We start from the raw sequence: 19366 nt of genomic DNA, 5'->3' as shown, positions 1-19366 counted from the left end.
AATATACATAATAATAAAACACTTGAAAGGTATAAAAAATAACATAAAAAGTAAGTCTCCTGATCCTGATAACTCAGTCACCTAGCTGCTCTCTACATTTCTAATTCCTAGCACAGGATACCATATTCTTGTCTGGTCTCTAAGTATTATTTATATAAATGGCAGTATTCTAAGCATATTGTTCTGTACTTTCATCTTCTTTTTAAACAGTTTATAATTTACCTTAGAGATCATTACATATTATATATGTAATAACATATATTATCTTGCTGAATAGCCCTCCAATGAATGAAAAATATCAGTTTATTTCACTGGTCTACTTCACATTTAGGTTCATTTTAAGTCTTTTGCTTTTCTATTTCACAACAGTCATTTAGGTTTGTTTTCAATATTTTACTTTTATAAAAAATTCTGTAAAGAATCAACTTGTATATTTACTATTTCACATATGCATGCACAACAGGAAAAACTCAAAGAAGTAGAATTACTACATCATTTTTAAAAAGTATTTTTAGTTATAGATGGACATAGTACCTTTATTTTTAGATGTTGCCGAGAACCGAACCCAGTGCCTCTCACATGCTAGGCAAGTGCTCTGCCGCTGAGCCACACCCCCTGCCCCAGTGCATCAGTTTTAATGCCAGTTTTGTCTAGATTTTTGCCAAACCATTTTCCAAGAGGCTATTACTCCACCATAAAGTGTGCTTGTCTCTCCATCTTATTGCCAATGTGAGCTCATCAAACTTTTTGAACTATGTCAATGAGCTAAATAAAAGATGGTCATTTTTTGCCTCCTTTAATAATGTGTATTGATTATACATTATAAAAGTTGTGGTTTGTAATTTCTTTGTAAAAACTGTTGTATTTTGTTCTTTCAGGGTGATAGTAGGCCATCCAGATTCTGCCAAGGGCTAGCATTCAACTTGGTTGGCCTGGGATTTGTGTCCTTGACTTCAGGCATTGCCCTTAATACTATGATGTGGTTCATTGTCCTCTGGCATGGTCTTTCTGGGGTTTCAATTGCGTGTCAGAAAAGTTCATCACACTCACTTCTGTGACTGAGTTAGAACATAAATGTCTTCCTAGCTATTGATCCTCTATGTAATAGTGTTGTTCTTTTTACCTATCATATATTGTACCATAGTAGTATGCATCTTCCAGTTGATTGCTTTATGATACTGGTATTCAATGAGCAAGGAGATGTGACTGTCAGCATCTTTGCTAGAAAGAAAACTTTCACTAAGTATTGTTAATATTTTTCCCATAGCATTGAAATGTTTTATACTTTTTCAGGTTAGATAATCCGAGAATGCTTGCATATAAATTATGAAACTATCTTAAAGTATTCTATAAAAATACAGAAAATAAAAACAAAATCTCACTTGTTCTGCATTTTCTTTATTTGTTTTATTTTCTTCATCTTCTTCTTCCTCTGGTTCTACTGGAGCAGGAGTCAGTGAAGCCACAAAATGCCACAGAATATCATGGAGAGAAGTTGTTTGGATGACATTACACAGAAGCCAATTGAATGCCTGAATAAATGATCAAATGAGTCCAGGACAAAAAGAAAAGGTATGAGTTATAAAATGTAGGACTTTTCTTACTCAGAAATGAAGTACCTTCATGGACTACATGCTTCAAGGTCAGATGATAGAAAATCTGACCTTGGTTTCACTAAAAGCATACTTAGCTTGAAATAGCCAATAATTTTGGTCTTAGTTTAAAAAATATAATAGAGGAAATATATATGAAATACTTCTTTTTTTCCCCCCACCTGAGGCATTTTTTTTAAAGACTGCATTTTTTTTTTTTTTTGTGGTATTGGGGATCGAACTCAGGGCCTTGTGCTTGCGAGGCAAGCACTCTACCAGCTGAGCTATCTCCCCAGCCCTAAAGACTGTATTTTGATTTACTGTATACAAATGATGTACAAATTTTCATTTCTATGGCTATACACATATGAAATACTTCTTAATGTTAATTTACTCAAGCACATTTTTTTCTAATTTGTGTTTAGGATTAAAATGAAATATTTCTCAAATTCTACATAAGCTACCATTTTACTTAAATATATTCATATCATTCCCATCAATGAAGTATCAAATTACTCATTACACTTACAATAAAGGAAGATTTACTACATTCAGGCCTGAGATACATAGTAATCTTATCATTCCAGAAAATGGAGATTTGGGTAAGCAGTTATTGCTAAAATTATAACTCAAAAGTCCTACTTCTCATTCTTTTTGTATGATTATTCAGTCATTCAATCTTAGTGAAATGATATTTTGAATACAAAAAATTTATTATAAAAGGATAATCTCAGGATTCAGATAATAAAGTAATAAAGAAATAAAGTTCTTTAGAGTATTTAAATACAGAATTCTAAATTAAATTATATACATAAAACTTTAGAGTTTAGTTTTGATGTGAACACTTGATATTTTCTTTTTTTTTAAATTTTTTTTGATGTTGATAGACCTTTATTTTATTCATTTATTTATATGTGGTGCTGAGGATCAAACCCAGTGCCTCACACATGCTAAGGCAAATACTTTACCACTGAGCCACAACCCCAGCCCTTGATATTTTCAATAGGCTTTTCAAATGGCTTTTAATTTGATGCAATTGACTTGGTTTTAAAAAAGGGCACCATTAAATACAGAATTATCATGTGATTTGTTTGATCTGTGAATCACTAACTTCATTAATATATTCATACCTCCATAGCAAAAACTCGACAAGCAGATTTCCTTAACGCCTGTTTCATTGCTATTTCAAGACCTTCTAGATCATGATGCTGTATAACAAAGGCTAAAACTGGCCACTGGAAATTTCGTTCTCCTTTGGAAAGAGAGCTATGGGCTGAGATTAGCCGGGAAAGCTCAGGTGATGGATGCCTCAAGAGGGAAGAACCAACTTCTGTTAAAAAAAAAAAAAAATTATTCATTTTCATAGCTGGTGCATTTGATTAATATATTTAATACTGAAAATAATATCTAGCTTATTCACTTTACAGTGTTTTTAAAGGACATGACATAAATCATAAATATTATAATTCCACTGAAAAAGAAAACTGAGGCCTGAAAGTTTAAATATCATACTTTCCTAGAGTTATACAGCTCTTTAGTTATAGAGGTGAGTTTTGAAACCAGAGCTGAATCCAAAGTGCATGCTCTCTAAAACACTCTAAAAGCTAAGTCATTTATATTTACCCTAAGTGGAATCTACATATCATCTCTACAATTTTCTAAAAGACTGCTTTATAACAAAGGTATCTCAATAGAAGTTCCAAAATATTTATTAACAAACCTATAAATCATTGAGGGATTCCAAAAATATTTTTCGTGAAGATCTTCAACAGTAAGACACACAATTATCTACCTATTATTTTAATTTCAAATCTTCATTTTTATAAGTGGTTTACCTGATAAATTATCACTATAATATCCTTTTCTCTTAGATTTCAGTATTTTTTAGGCAGCCCTAATTTGAGGCTGCTGATGATAGCAACTGGTCCAGAATATATAACTTTTTTTTTTTTTGATATCTCCAAGATTTCTTTTTTTTTTTTTCCCTTTTTCTTTTTTAATCTACTAAGAGTAATGGTAACTTTAAGAGCTGTAAGTTTCTATGGGGGTGGGGAGGTAGCCATGAATTGTACGCTATAGGAACTGCTAGTTCACTGAAGCTTGGTAGAGGAGATAATGGTAGCAATAATAGTTGGCTTAGATATTTTACAAGAAAGATGGTAAGGTTAATTTATTCTTGAATAATCACTGAATGATCTTTGGATGTTTGTTCCAACTGAGAAGTAAAACTTAGAGGGGCACAGTTATGGCCTAGTCACACAGAAGGATTGTCCTTGCCAAATTAGAAATTAATCAATTTGCTCCCTTCATATAGTACATTTAAAAAATCATTTGCAAAGAAAATAATTTTCTTTTACTTTCAGTAGTTGAATCAATTTCCTTTTTATCTTTATACCTACCAGTGTCTCCACTGTTAACTCTTCTTCTAGGAATGGCTTTAACTCGTGCAGGCAAAATGGAGTGTTGTTTATCATATTCAGAAGCAACAACTGAGTATGATCTTTGGAAGACAGTTCTCTTTGCTAGATCAGTGTCAGTTATGGGACTGGTTTCCAAACTGCAGATATATCAAGAGCACAGTTAGGATAAAAAGTGAAGTGTAACTATACTTCTTTTACAATAGTGTAGTCAAATATTGGAATCTGAATTTCGTGTGAAGAAACAAACTCAAAGACAACTTGATCTCTCTCTAAATCATAATTTGATCTTTTCAAATACAGTAACATTTTGATCTCAGAACTGCATCATAAAGTTTTTGATTTTCTAAAATAACTTTGCATTTTAAATGAAAAAGAAAAAAAGGTACCAAATATCCTAATTCTGTTTATAATCAAAAACACTGGGGTGGAACTTATACGACAATATACTCTGGGAAAACAAGCAGACATAGCACTGAATAGAAAGAAAATGGTTATGTTCATGTAGAATTCTCATAAAATAGAAACTTGGTTCATTTTTCTTTTGGTACTTGAGTGTTCTATTAGGTTTCTCACTCTTGGGAAGTGCTACCCAAAGTCCTTAAAAGCATGGCTATATCAAAGTGTAATGAGACGTAACATGGATTTTTGGTATTAGCATTCTATTATACCTACATTCTCCATAAGAACTAAATGATTTTCATTCAGGCTTAAGTAACTGATAGCTTTGATATTGATTATAGTAAAATTAAAATACAACTTTATTTAGAGGACTGTATAACTTTACTGGAGTTTTATTTTTTTTTTTGAAAAAGAAAACTATTTTCCCTTTCTGATTTTTCAAGCACAAATCTATAAGCTATTCTTTCATATGCTTGTTTTTTTTCTGTCTCCTGACTTCAAATTGGGACATTTTTGCTCACCTTTAGTTCTGGAGTTGTTTTATTTCCATTTTTTTAAGCCCAGGTGTGAAATCCTATATCCCTCAGTTAGCTTATATATTTTCTTTTCTTTTTTTTTTTTTTTTGGTGTGCTTAACCATTGAGTCACACCCTTGGCTCTTTTTTATTTTTTATTTTGAGATAGGGCCTTGCTAAGTTGCTGAAACTAACCTTAAACTTGGAATCCTCTTGCCTCAGCTTCCAGAGTCACTGGGCTTATAGGCATATGCGACCACTGCCAGCAAGTTTATATATTTTCTAAGAAGTGGCTAACTTCCTGGGTGGTTTATTTATACGCCATCTCTCTGAGCTGATATAATTCTTGTTTTAAATAGAGTATAGACAGGAAATAATTAAAATCAGAGCCGAAATCAATGAAATTGAAGCAAAAGAAACTATTCAAAAAATTGACATAACAAAAAGTTGGTTCTTTGAGAAAGTAAACAAAATAGACAAACCCTTAGCCACACTAACAAAGAGAAGGAGAGAGAAGACTCAAATTACTAAAATACATGATGCAAAAGGAAATATCACGACAAACACCACTGAGATACAGAACATAATGAGAAGCTACTTTGAAAATCTGTATTCCAACAAAATAGAAAGTACCGAAGACATTGACAAATTTCTAGAGACATATGCTCCTTCCAAACTGAACCAGGAGGACATACACGATTTAAACAGATCAATACCAAACAATGAAATAGAAGAAGCCATTAAAAATCTACCATCCAAGAAAAGCCCAGGAACAGACGGATTCTCGGCCTAGTTCTACAAGACCTTCAAAGAACTCATTCCAATACTTCTCAATGTATTCCAGGAAATAGAAAAGGAGGGTACCCTACCGAACTCATTCTATGAAGCTAATATCACCCTCATACCCAAACCAGGAAAAGACACATCAAGGAAAGAAAATTTTAGACCAATATCCTTGATGAATATAGATGCAAAGATCCTTAACAAAATATTGGCAAACCATATCCAAAAACATATTAAGAAAATTGTGCACCACGATCAAGTGGGGTTCATTCCTGGAATGCAAGGATGGTTCAACATTCGTAAATCAATAAATGTAATCCATCATATCAATAGACTTAAGGATAAGAATCATATGGTTATTTCAATTGACACAGAAAAAGCATTTGACAAAATACAACACCCCTTCATGCTCAAAACACTAGAAAAAATAGGGATAGTAGGAACATACCTGAACATTGTAAAGGCTATTTATGTTAAGTCCATGGCCAACATCATTCTTAATGGAAAAAAACTGAAACCATTCCCTTTAAAAACGGGAAAAAGACAGGGATGTCCTCTTTCACCACTTCTATTCAACATTGTCCTTGAAACTCTAGGCAGAGCAATTAGGCAGACTAAAGAAATTAAAGGGATACAAATAGGAAAAGAGGAACTTAAGCTGTCACTATTTGCGGATGACATGATTCTACATTTAGAGGATCCAAAAACCTCCTCCAGAAAACTTCTAGACCTCATCAATGAATTCAGCAAAATAGCAGGCTATAAAATCAACACGCATAAATCTAAAGCATTTTTACATGCAAGCGACAAAACAGCTGAAAGGGAAATGAGGAAAACAACTCCATTTGCAATAGCCTCAAAAAAAATAAAATACTTGGGTATCAATCTAACCAAAGAGGTAAAAGATCTCTACAATGAAAACTACAAAACACTGAAAAAAGAAATTGAGGAAGACCTTAGAAGATGGAAAGATCTCCCATGTTCTTGGATAGGCAGAATTAATATTGTCAAAATGGCCATACTACCAAAAGTGCTATACAGATTCAATGCAATTCCAATTAAAATCCCAATGACGTACCTCACAGAAATAGAGCAAGCAATCATGAAATTCATCTGGAAGAATAAGAAACCCAGAATAGCTAAAGCAATCTTTAGCAGGAAGAATGAAACGGGGCATCGCAATACCCGAACTTCAACTATACTACAAAGCAATAGTAACAAAAACAGCATGGTATTGGCACCAAAATAGACAGGTAGATCAATGGTACAGAATAGAGGATATGGACACAAACCCAAATAAATACAATTTTCTCATACTAGACAAAGGGGCCAAAAATATGCAATGGAGAAAAGATAGCCTCTTCAACAAATGGTGCTGGGAAAACTGGAAATCCATATGCAACAGAATGAAACTAAACCCCTATCTCTCATCCTGCACAAAACTCAACTCACAATGGATCAAGGACCTTGAAATCAGACCAGAGACCCTGCATCTTATAGAAGAAAAAGTAGGTCCAAATCTTCACCTTGTTGGCTTAGGATCAGACTTCCTTAACAGGACTCCCATAGCACAAGAAATAAAAGCAAGAATCATACCTGGGATAGATTCAAACTAAATAGCTTTCTCTACAGAGTGGGAGAATATCTTTGCCAATCATACTTCAGATAGAGCGCTAATGTCCCGAATGTATAAAGAACTCAAAAAACTCTACACCAAGAATACAAATAATACAATCAACAAATGGGCTAAGGAAATGAACAGACACTTCACAGAAGAAGATGTACAAGCAATCAACAGATATATGAAAAAATGTTCACCATCTTTAGTAATAAGAGAAATGCAAATCAAAACTACCCTAAGATTCCATCTCACCCCAATTAGAATGGCAATTATCAAGAATACAAGCAACAATAGGTGTTGGAGAGGATGTGGGGAAAAAGGTACACTCATACATTGCTGGTGGGGCTGCAAATTAGTGCAGCCACTCTGGAAAGCAGTGTGGAGATTCCTTAGAAAACTTGGAATGGACCTACCATTTGACCCAGCTATCCCACTCTTCGGCCTATACTCAAAGGACTTAAAATCAGCACAGTACAGAGATACAGCCACATCAATGTTCACAGCGGCTCAATTCACAATAGCCAGACTATGGAACCAACCTCGATGCCCTTCAATTGATGAATGGATAAAGAAACTGTGGTATATATATACAATGGAATATTACTCAGGTATAAAGAATAATAAAATTATGGCATTTGCAGGCAAATGGATGAAATTGGAGAATATCGTGTTAAGTGAGATAAGCCAATCTCAAAAATCCAAAAGAGGAATGATATCACTGATAAGCAGATGATGACACTTAATGGGGGGTGGGAGGGGGACAAGGATGGAGGAAGGAGGGACTGTATAGAGGGAAAAGAGAGGTGGGAGGGGTGGGGGGGAAGGAAAAAAATGACGGAATGAATCAAACATCATTACTCTATGTAAATATATGAATATGCAAATGGTATGCTGTTACTCCATGTACAAACTGAAACAACATGTATCCCATTTGTTTACAATAAAAATAAATTTAAAAAAATAAATAAATAGAGTATAAATGCTGCACATAACCATCTGGGATAAATGTGCCTGGATGGTAGTCTGGCTGTTTTGTTCCAAAATGACTGTGTGGGATTCATTAATGTACTTCATTTTACATATGGATTTACTATCCTGCTTTCAGAGGCAGTTTATCAACTTAAAAAGAGGCATTACTCAATTTTAAAAAGATGACTTGTTGTTATAAAAATGATAATGCTTGTGAAAAAATTCAAACGCCAAAACAAAACCTTAAGGAGGAACTCATCAATAACACAACCCAGTACACTAGGTCAGGTAATTCCTTGTTCTAAGGACTATTGTCTTTAGCCACACTGGCTTCTACTTACTAGTTGAACTAGCTCAGCTGTGGCAAACAAAAATGTTTCTAAACATTGTCAGATGCTAGCTGGGAGGCAAAAATAACCCCCAGTTGAGAACCACCAATTTAATGGATTCACTGTTCATCATCTTTAATAGTTTGAGAGTTGTCAAGATATTTTTTCAAGAATAGCTCAAAGGTCACTGTATGTCTGATAATGTCTCAACCCTGTTGGATATAAAATACTTGGGTCATAGTTTCTGTGCTTTAGGATTTGTGAACATTACACTTATGTGCTCTGGTGCAATCTTATTTTTATTATACACTGTATAGTCTTTAAAACATGCTTTTCATTAACATTTGACTCATTTATAATCAATCAAATTCATATTGATTAGATTCTGTGAATAGTGCTTTTGTAAAAAATAGTAAAATATAGAGTTTAGAAACACCCTTTCATTCAAAGTTATGATACAAAAGTCTGTTTTCAGTCTAACTTTCCTTTTGTTTAGATACTTGGAAAATTCTGCCCCCACTGGAGTTTTAGTTTTAGTAACTTAAGATATTTCTTATCATAACAAGTAGTAAAATTTTCCTAATCTAATTCAGTACTTTTAAAAGAAGTTCTTTTTATATTAAAGCTTTAGATAAACATTCTATTGTATTAGTTGGGTTTTCTATTTCAAAGATATCAGTTATTCTCATAATTGGATTATTCTGTTTGTACCTGTTATTTCTACTCTAATTGCTATAATTTGTCCTTTCTTCTTTACTCATTGTGATTATCTCGAATCATTCCACTGATAACTCACTTTGCTGTTACAAACATTTCTAATTAATTTCTTAGTTTTATATAACTTTAATTTGATCTTGAGTCTGTTCTCTTAGCTCTGCAATGTATCTTCTTACCTGATTCTGCTTTTCATTTCATTTTCACATCTGAGCTTATGTTTTATTACACTTATGTCATTATCAAGTTTTTCACTGTCTCAGAGTACTTATAATAATTTTCTTCTTTTGCTGAATAGAAGTTTATCACCAGATTTCTGAATGACATTCTACTTATTTTCATTTTGCTTATGCTTAAAATGGGCAGCTCTTACTTAGTTCTTCACTTTCTTTGGATAAAGTATGTATGGATTTCCCTGTACTTCCTTTCCCACTGTACTTGACACCTGTTTTTATTCCCTCCTACTGATAATTTGAGACTTTAATATTCTATTTTAGGGATTATTCTGTGATAGCATCCCCTGTGATTATAGATCGTTTATCTTCTTTGAGGTGTAGTTGTGAAAAAAGGAACTCCCTAGAAAATTTCTCATTTTTGTTGTGATTCTAGAGATGATATTAGGGGATTCTACACCGGAAGATTCCAACTTGACCATTTCCTAGAATTTCCATTCATCTCCTTAATCCACTTTTCTCTAAATGGGAAGGTATTTGGCTTCTTAGTATCTTCTGTTACTTATCAATGGTCAATACTTCTGGAAATTTATGGCAACTTGTGTAAATGGAGCTGGTAAATTTTTTTTCTTTGTTGTTTTTAATTTAAAAACTTTTGGGATACATGGAATGGAAAATTCTTGATAAAGTTTTGTTTCAGTATCTTTACCTAGAAGTTCATGTTACTTGAACTGAAAGACAAATAATAACTCAATGAATCACACTTATTAGACTAGTCTTAAACTGGTTTATTACTCTTTTGAAAAGTTATCTCCACATAATGGGGGGGAGGGAAGGGTTAGTGTTAGGGTTAGAGTTAGGGTTAGGGAGGGGGGGCAAGTATGGAGGAAGGAAGTATTATATAGAGGGTAAAGAGGGGTGGGAGGGGTGGGGGGAAGGGAAAAAATAACAGAATGAATCAAACAACATTACTCTATGTAAATTTATGATTACACAAATGGTATGCCTTTACGCCATGTACAAACAGAGAAACAACATGTATCCCATTTGTTTACAATAAAAAAAAAAAAAAAAGTTATCTCCTTTATAGATAAAAAGGCCTGCACTATGCTCTTTGGAGAAAATGTCAAGAGCAGTTCCAAAAAAACTGAGGAGTAATCCACACAGATGAGGGCCAAAGTTGCAAGTACTTTTAATGAAAAATACTCATTGGGCATATAAATTTGATCATGCTTATTATAGTATCTATTATTTCAGCTTATGATTATTATGGCTACATAGTATTAACACAGTGGCATATATCTTATCTAGTATGTTCTCTCTTCCTGTAGCAAATATTTTCCTTTCCAGTGATATGTCCAGCTATACATAACTGAAATCCTGATGTCTTAATTTTATCTTTCTTAATATCCAGTTAATCAAGTCACATTGTTTTTCTACAAAATATCTCCTTATTCCTCTTTTTCCATAACTACTATCAACATAATTCAATTCCATACACCTATTTGAAGTATTCAATTAAATTTATCTGCTTCTCAACTGATGCTGTGAGACTATTTCTGCATTTTTGTCACATTGTTCCTCTTTAAAATAGTTTCAGTGGTATTTGATTTTCTTGAGTACTATAGTGACATGCTTCTACTCATTTTTCAAGAAGCACTTTGCTTTGATACTACCACACCTAAGCAAGGAGCCATTGAAAGCAAGAAATTTTAAGATTTATTTTCAGTGCCACTTATCCTATGAGGTGACTGAGTACTGCCTACTTTTCCCTACTTTGCTAACTATAGCACTAAATGATATGACACCTTATAATGTAATCTTTTACTACATCATTAGTTGATCTTTCTCTCCAGCTAGTCTGCCTCTCCTATCAAGGACCTTACTTTATTCATATATGCATGATTTTTCATACTGCTCCACAGTGACTCATTGTCCCTCCTAAAACAGAAGGTTGTATTAAAAACTTCTAGAACATTCTTTTCTAGTTCAAAGTCTTCCTTCCACCAAACCCTGGCTATTCAAGAGAGAGGAGAGAACTAAAATACCTTGGGGGCATAGACTTCATATTGCTCTCTGGCTCTTCAAATACATTAGGACTTGCATCAGGAGTTACTGATATGTAAGGGGCAGGTACAGATGTTGAACGCAGATATCTCATTTCATCCTGGAATAGGTTGTCATCTTGATAGCCCACAAAATTTTCATGATGATGCCTGTATTAAATCAAACACAAGAACTTAAGAGTATGATGGCAATACAGATCCTCTTCATTTTAAATCTCCTTTGTAAAAGGCAAAGTAGAATATCTATATCTACAATTAAAGGCGAAGTATTAAAAGAATCAACAGACGTAGCAGAAGGTAATAAAATCTGATAATTTTACATATAGATATGCCAGGTAAAACAAACACTTCGAAACCAAAATTGAACTCATTTTCTTTTAAGAACATTTCCATCTTTTAGTATTTGGAGAATAATCCCATCAACCATCCAGGTGCTTAGGTTAGAATGTCTCTGTGTCATAACAGGCTCAGTCCTCAACCATCACTAGTCACTAGGCCTATGAAGCTAGGTTTCCCCTCACAACCATTCTCTCTTCTCATTCCCTATCATCAATGCCATAGCGCAGGTTCATATAATTTCTTGCATGGACTATTGGAAATACATGTAGTAGCTCTGGGGGGCAGAAATATACATGAGTCAAATTTGAAAAATATTAGGTATGTGAAATGTTCCATGGGTTAAGAGATGTCCAATCCCCAGAGAGTTAAAAATATAAAATATATAATTATGCTATATTAGAATTTTTACATTTTTAAAATTAATTCATTCTTTATTGGTTGCCAAGCCAACTGCAGAGGCAATATCTAGAAATTTTCATCTTTCAGTGACAAAGGAAATCTGAATTTGAAATATGAAAGACTGTTTCAGAGTGTCCGTATATAATGCATGACCGTACAGGCTGCACATCAAGTCCAAGCAATACACTATTAACAAGTCTCTCCATCTTTGTTTATGCCCTTTTTTCCAATTTCCATATTAGTTTTCACATTTCTCAAGTGACTTTTTCTTAATTGCAAACCCTTCACATAGTTCCCTGTTTTAAAATTCTTCCACTGATTTTTTTTTTTATATTGTAAACAGATGGGATACATGTTATTTCTCTATTTGTACATGGAGTCAAGGCATACCATTTGTGTAATCATAAATCTACATAGGGTAATGTTGTTTGATTCATTCTGTTATTTTTTTTCCCCTTTCCCCCCCACCCCTACCACCCCTCTTTTCCCTCTATACAGTCCTTCCTTCCTCCATTCTTACCACCCTCCTTAACCCTAACCCTAAACCTAACCCTAACGCTAACCACTCCCACCCCCCATTATATGTCCATTGGTTCTTCTGCCTACAGAATCAAATCCAACTTTAGCATGAGCTACAGAATTCCACATTACCTGGGTTACCCCTCTGAGCAGCATTTTTCCCAGCAGCCAATCCTTTAACAATCCTGTGACTCCTTAAATGTGCAGTGATTTCATTTGTGTCTTTATTCACTTGGGATACTCTGTCAGAAATCACTGTCCTCCAATCACCTACTGGATTCCTATTAATTCTTTAAGACTGTACTAAAGGGTCAGACCCTGTGGCAAGCCTGTCCTGATTTCTTTGGTAAGATTCAAGGGTTGTCCTTCTTTTATGCTCTAACAGAGTGCTCCTCACACGACATTGTAAATGTTCTGACGATTTGTTTATATTTCCACCAGAGTGTGAACATTCTGGAAGTCAGGATTTTGTTACATTCATTTCAGTGTCTTTGGACTAAATATTCATTTAGTTTCTTTCTACTTTAACATTTTCCACTATAAACAGACTAAAGCCAGCCTATCAGAGAGTAAAACATAGCTACTATCTTACTAAGACATATTTTATATTAACAGTAATTACAAATTGACAAAGTATTTCCAAGAAATACCTATAACCAAAAAATGTGTACCTACCAATCATAGGCCAGCCAAGGAAACTCATATCCCAGTAAAGGCAACTCAGAAAATACATTCCTGGAGGATTCTTTACTTTGCACAATAGCTTATGTCATGTGGGTATTCAGAGGAAATACTGAACTACCTTATGATATTAGTTAATCAACAGTAGCTGTTAATCCAAAGGTGGTAAACCCACCCCTCCACACACAAATCTTATTACCTAGCTAAGGTCTGAAGGTAAAGACAAGGCATTTTCACAGGAAGATCCTCAGAAATGCCCTCTTTCACACTGGGCAGCTGTGACTGGAATGGTTTTGCAGGATGGTAACACAGAATGCTTGGTTCTGCAGCACTGCTCAGGGACAGGAGGAAGAGGGCGTTGGCTTTGATGACCTGGTGAGCTTCCATAGTGGGCAAGGCACGAGGGGTCTTGACTTGCATTGGTTTTCTCCTAGATTGTTTGACCTGGCAAAGAAGAAATTAGAATCATTTTTTTCTACTTATACTAAAATTTTTAATTTATTAGACTATATATTTTGAGTTTCTTATAAAAATTATTATATATTATACACTTCTAAAACTACTTTGAAATAATAATAATGATTACCAAAGTAGCATTCACTATATGCTTCTCCTAAACTGACTGAAACAATTTTAGATTGTACACAAACTGTATTTGCTTTCTATCCTTGAGAAAATTTAAAATCTAACTAGTTAAATCTAAATATAGTTTCAAAAAAACCAGTAATGTATGTGTGGGTGGGGTGGAGGGGGGAGAATTCAACAAAATTCTGTGGTTTAGTATGCCATTAGTGGGAATGATCTTGAATTTCCATGACTCCTATGAGTCACTGAGATATATATATGTATTATAGGTTATACCTTGTATTATCACAAGACATAACTTATCTTTTAAATTAAAAATATCTGACCTACTACAAATGTTAAATTTGCATATTATTTCTGTTATAAAAAGTTGGTAAGTTGATCTTTAATATCAACCATATGTAACTGATTTAATAATATGATTATAAAAAGATTCTTATAAGGTGTATCCATATCATTAATAGTTAAGTTACCCACAATGGACTAAAACATACCTTTTCCCTTGCAGCAGCCTGTTTTTCACGGAGGTATTTTTCTCTACAGCGATCACACACTAGATACCAAGTGCTTCCTCCTATGCCACCATCACCACAGTTACCAGCCCATCCTCCACAAAAATGCCCAATGCTATTGTAACCTTGTCCGCCAGCATACCGGCCACAACCTTGAAACAATAACAAAAATAATCAACATTACAAGGGTCTTTAATAGTTTGACCCTTGTTACTTATATATTAATGACAAATTTACCCTCTCAAAGTATGCAAAATACTGAAGTAAGAAACTGATGTATTTTTCAGGCTATTAACTATATAGCATGCTTGACCCAAAATAGTCAATTAAATGATGGTCAAATGTTAGATAATCTATTTCTAGATGAGCAGATTAAAAGAAATACAGAATCTGGGAACCTTTAGATTTACTTAAGAATGTCAATAAAAATAGACAAAACAAGTATAAAATACTTTGTAAAAATGATATATTTTCAGGACTCATATATAAAACATTTGGGGTATAATATGAAGAAGGAGAAAACAAACGAATCCTACTTCTTTTAGGTAAATTTTGAAATATTAATTAATGCTACATTTACCTAAAAGATAGTTTTCTGATAAAACAAGTGATACTATTTTAACAGGAAAAGGCCAAAGAAATCAGTAGAATCCATTTAGTTTACAATTTTGAACATGAAAATACCAAAATCAAAGGAAATGTAATTCTGGGATCTTTCCTATCTGCTTGGACATGTCCTTATTTCTGTTGTGTGATTCCTTAATGACATTCTTTGGGCAATACAATAAATATTTAGAAAATAAATAATGTATTATAGTGTACTACATTGAAATGAACAAATACTTCATTGCCTGATCACTAATTACTAATGATAATTAAAATTTCTCTACCCATTTTTCACAAAATCTAAAATGACCCTAGCAGATACTATAAATTCTGGGCAAATGTCCTACACTTTGATATAATTCACAGGACAGCTCAAGTTAGAAGTGACCTAGTTCATTAAAACAAAGTATTTATACACATATTTAATGAGGTCATTTACCTGGATGAGCTTGTCTCATGTGATAGGTCACTGGATATGGATGTGATTCTCCACAGAGCTCGCAGATAGTATCTTTCTCTGGTCCTCCTACTGCCAGTTGGGCCATCTCACCAAACAAATTGCCCCTGGGCCTAACTTCTGTCTTTTCTTTTTTCTTTTTCTCCTTTTTGGCCTTCTTATTTTCTTTCTCACACTCTTTCTTTTTAAGGACTGCACAGGAACCAGGACTTGGAAAAATCATATTCTGGGAAGCAGCTTTGATAGTAGCCAAAGAGATATCTTCCCAAAAAGCCACTAAGTGTTGTAAAGTTAAGGGAAGGGGAGACTTAGATTTCACTGTGTGGTGCACGGAAATTTCAAAAGTGGCTTCCGTTTTCCCATCCTCGCATTTTTCATGCAGAGGTGGTTCCTTAAGCATAGATAACACCTTATTTTTGTTGATGCTTCCCATCTTAGATATATCTGGTCCATGAGGTGCAATATTAAACATATTTAGTGCTGATGATATTTCCAGCGAGTGTCTATTTTTTAACTTGGTTTCTTTTTCCTCTGTGGGTTGTTGGCTATTCAAACTACTCCTAATAGGAGCATGTTCTTTGGAAAGTTCAGGATTAAATTTCAGGAAAGAAGAACAAGCCATTGCATCATGTACTATGCCTTCGTGCCATAGGAAAGAGGCGAAGACTGCTCTGGCACACTCAGCCACAGATGGAGACATGGCCTGCTTGGCTGGTTCTAAAGGTTTGGATCCATCTCCTTTGAAAAGAAAACCAGATTTTTCTTTTTTGGGCCTAGTGTGTCTACTAGCACATTTTCGACTTATTTTGGGGGATGCTCTCATTTCCTGTTCATCTTTCAGTGGTGCTTTTCCTATGCTGAAATGAACTTTATTTGAACCCTCATCCACGCTCTTAAATTCACTTTCATCACAGGTGCTATCTGTTAGACTATTTGTTTTTAAAGTACTTGAAGTACAGACTTCAACTACCTCACTGTGGAGGTTTTCTTGCACTACATGGGGAGAGGGAGCTCTATTTTCAGATCCTGGGGAGTCTTTAGAATCCTTTGGTACTGATTTTGGTTTTGGTGATGTAGATCGCCCCCTTAATGGCTCTGTTAGGGGCATTTTCTTCTTGCGGAGGGTGTCTGGATCAAGTGTGTAAGAGTCTGATTTGGAACGTTCCCGAGGAGGATCAAGTTTTGTCTTAACAGGAGCAGTGCTTTTTTGAGGTAGATTTTTATCTTGTGGTGAGGAGGAGCGTGGAGAACTAGCACCAGATGGGCTAGATCTGTTGGCTGGGAGAGTCTTTGGCTTAGGAGATGATGACCGAGAACCTGGTCCTGGAGATTCAGCTCTGAAGCTGGAAGACATCCTCCCATCAGACTTTAGTGTCTGCAAAGTGTTATGGTTGGGAGACAATGACCTACTATGGGAATCGGACCTCAACTTTGCAGCATCAGACTTTAACATAAGGGATTCACTAGCAGATAAACCTTCTGTACCCCTTGGTTTCTTTTGATCAGCAGTAGTCCGGCTCATGCGCCCATCAGGTTTCAGTGATCTGCTGTGTTTAGAAGACAGTTCTGATTTTCCTGATGTTGAGACTGGTCTAGAAGATGTCGAGATATTTCCTCGGTCACCTGTATGGTCCATTTCATAGTGAAACTTGTTAATAAATTGGAACTCATTGGTAATTTGGCCACTAAACACTACAATAATAAACAAAGCTATAAAATTTATATTTTCTGCCATATAAATTTAAGAATAAAGGAAAAAAGGGGAACTACTTCTCATAAAATTTCTATTATATCATTATACAATCATTACCACTAAAAACTTTCGCAGCTGCAAAACAGACTGAATAGATATTATTTAAGTGCCAGTATGAATTGTTAGTGACATCAGAACCTCAGCTCTAGCACAACTAAATAAATACATTTGAATTTCAGTGAGGGACAAGAAAGCCCCAAAATCTATTTTTTTAAATAAGAAATTATGAAAAATACATGTTTTCAGTATGAAATAATCAAGCTGAGTTTCCAGTAGAGTAAAATATCACATCCTTAAGGTAATGGTACAGGTCTTGTTGAGTTAGGAGGCTGAATTTACACACTCATTGCTTTCAAGTGCCAAACAAATATAATTAGACTAATACAGAGCAGCTTAGGAGACACCTTATTTTAATGATTGCATTAGAATAATTTAAAATTAACATAGAAATATCCTAAAGCTATTATTTAGTTGCATGCAATTAAGGCAGTCTTTTATTTATAAACAGGCTCGATTCCAAAAATTCAATTATTAGCTGATTAAAACTCAAGAGTCTATGGCCTTTGGAAACAGGAGTAATGGTAGTATCATCAGAATAAGCAGTACATGTCTGAACTGTGGGCCCTTGATTCAAGAGGTCTGGAGAATGACAGAGCAAGAAAATAAAAAGAAAAGAAAATTATCTCCCTTCTCTAAGGCAAAACTCTAAATAATTCTAAAAACCATCTGTTTTTGGCATCCTGTCTTTACTGAGTATCTCTCCTTTCTGCTAATTTTATGCTTTCTTTTGAGGCATTAGACAGGCCATCTTTGTCCCCAGGAAGTGGTACAACTTTCACCATTTACCTTTGCCCTTAAAACGAAAACTCCTAGTCTTAGTTCATGTGATATTAATTAGTTGCTAGGAGGAAAACTACCAGACTTGCAGTGATTCAAGTGGTATGAAAAACTGAAAAACTGCATACCTTGTTAGAAGCACTTATGTTTTTTGGAAGAGGGTTCCTTGGAAATTGAAATTAATTTGTTAACTAATTATAACCACAGGTTTCTTTTGCTTTTATAGAAAAGGATGTAAACAAATTTGTATAACATAGAAAAATGTTTTTGTTTGCTTATGTGTATGTGTGTGGGGGGTTAGAATCACACTCTAGTTATCTGTATGTCTGGAGAATAGTGCTGTAGAATCTGCCCTCTCCATATAAAGTCCCTTAGAGCAAATATTTTTGTGTTACTCTTCAATGATGTCATGTCAAGAATGGGTCCTGGAATATGGTAGATGATCAATAAATATTTGGTGAATTAGCAATAAATTACTATTTTCCTAATTTTTTTCTTCTACTATTCCCAAAAGTTCAGATTCCCTAAAAGTCTACTTTTTATAATAATAGCTCCCGAGCTGGGGCTATAGCTCAGTTGGTAGAGTGCTTGCCTTGCAAGCACAAGGCCCTGGGTTCAATCCCCAGTACCACAAAAGCAAAATAAAAAAATAATAATAGCTCCCAAGGCCACCATGCAGAGGTGACAGCAGTCATTGCTATGTTAAGCATTAGATGGCTTGCAAGTGAATAATCCCACAGAAAAATAATAGGGTGTGGCAAACAGTTTGTGCAGAGCACACTAATGAACTGAATATTTCCATGCTACATGTCAACGTTTAGTGTAATTATTCTGGTTCTTTGAATAAATAAAGAAGTATTCTGAACATAATGTTCTTCAGTTTCTTGCAATGCTTTATTACTCTATCATGAATTTTCTTTATCATATAAGTACTTTCTTCTTTTTTTGTGGTGTACAGGATCGAACCCAGGGCCTCAGGCATGTTAGACAAATGCTCTACCACTGTGTCACATACCCAGAACTATGTGGTCTTTTAATAAACACTGTTAAAAGAAATTAGGTTAAATTTGAGGGGGAATTGGTGGAAAAAAGTCATA

General features: G+C 34.4%; 1 protein-coding gene across 14 annotated transcripts in view; it reads right to left on the bottom strand.

Moving 5' to 3' along the window:
• MYCBP2 (MYC binding protein 2) overlaps positions 1–19366 on the bottom strand; it is a 273950-nt gene that overhangs the window by 34393 nt on the left and 220191 nt on the right. For 13 of the 14 annotated variants that reach the window (XM_079138891.1, XM_079138897.1, XM_079138900.1 and 10 more), the window contains 7 exons: positions 15662–17302; positions 14599–14768; positions 13719–13963; positions 11564–11731; positions 3992–4149; positions 2723–2922; positions 1383–1532 (listed from right to left, as the gene is read on the bottom strand). In XM_079138891.1, the coding sequence (XP_078995017.1) occupies positions 1383–1532; positions 2723–2922; positions 3992–4149; positions 11564–11731; positions 13719–13963; positions 14599–14768; positions 15662–17302 (2732 nt within the window). The remainder of the gene's footprint in view (positions 1–1382; positions 1533–2722; positions 2923–3991; positions 4150–11563; positions 11732–13718; positions 13964–14598; positions 14769–15661; positions 17303–19366) is intronic. The other variant, XM_079138894.1, reaches the window with a different exon arrangement.

The sequence above is a fragment of the Sciurus vulgaris genome (assembly GCF_902686455.1).
Source record: "Sciurus vulgaris genome assembly, chromosome: 4".
Classification (NCBI taxonomy): domain Eukaryota; kingdom Metazoa; phylum Chordata; class Mammalia; order Rodentia; family Sciuridae; genus Sciurus; species Sciurus vulgaris.
The sequence above is the reverse complement of the archived record's forward strand: the minus strand, read 5'-3'. Positions and strand labels throughout refer to the sequence as shown.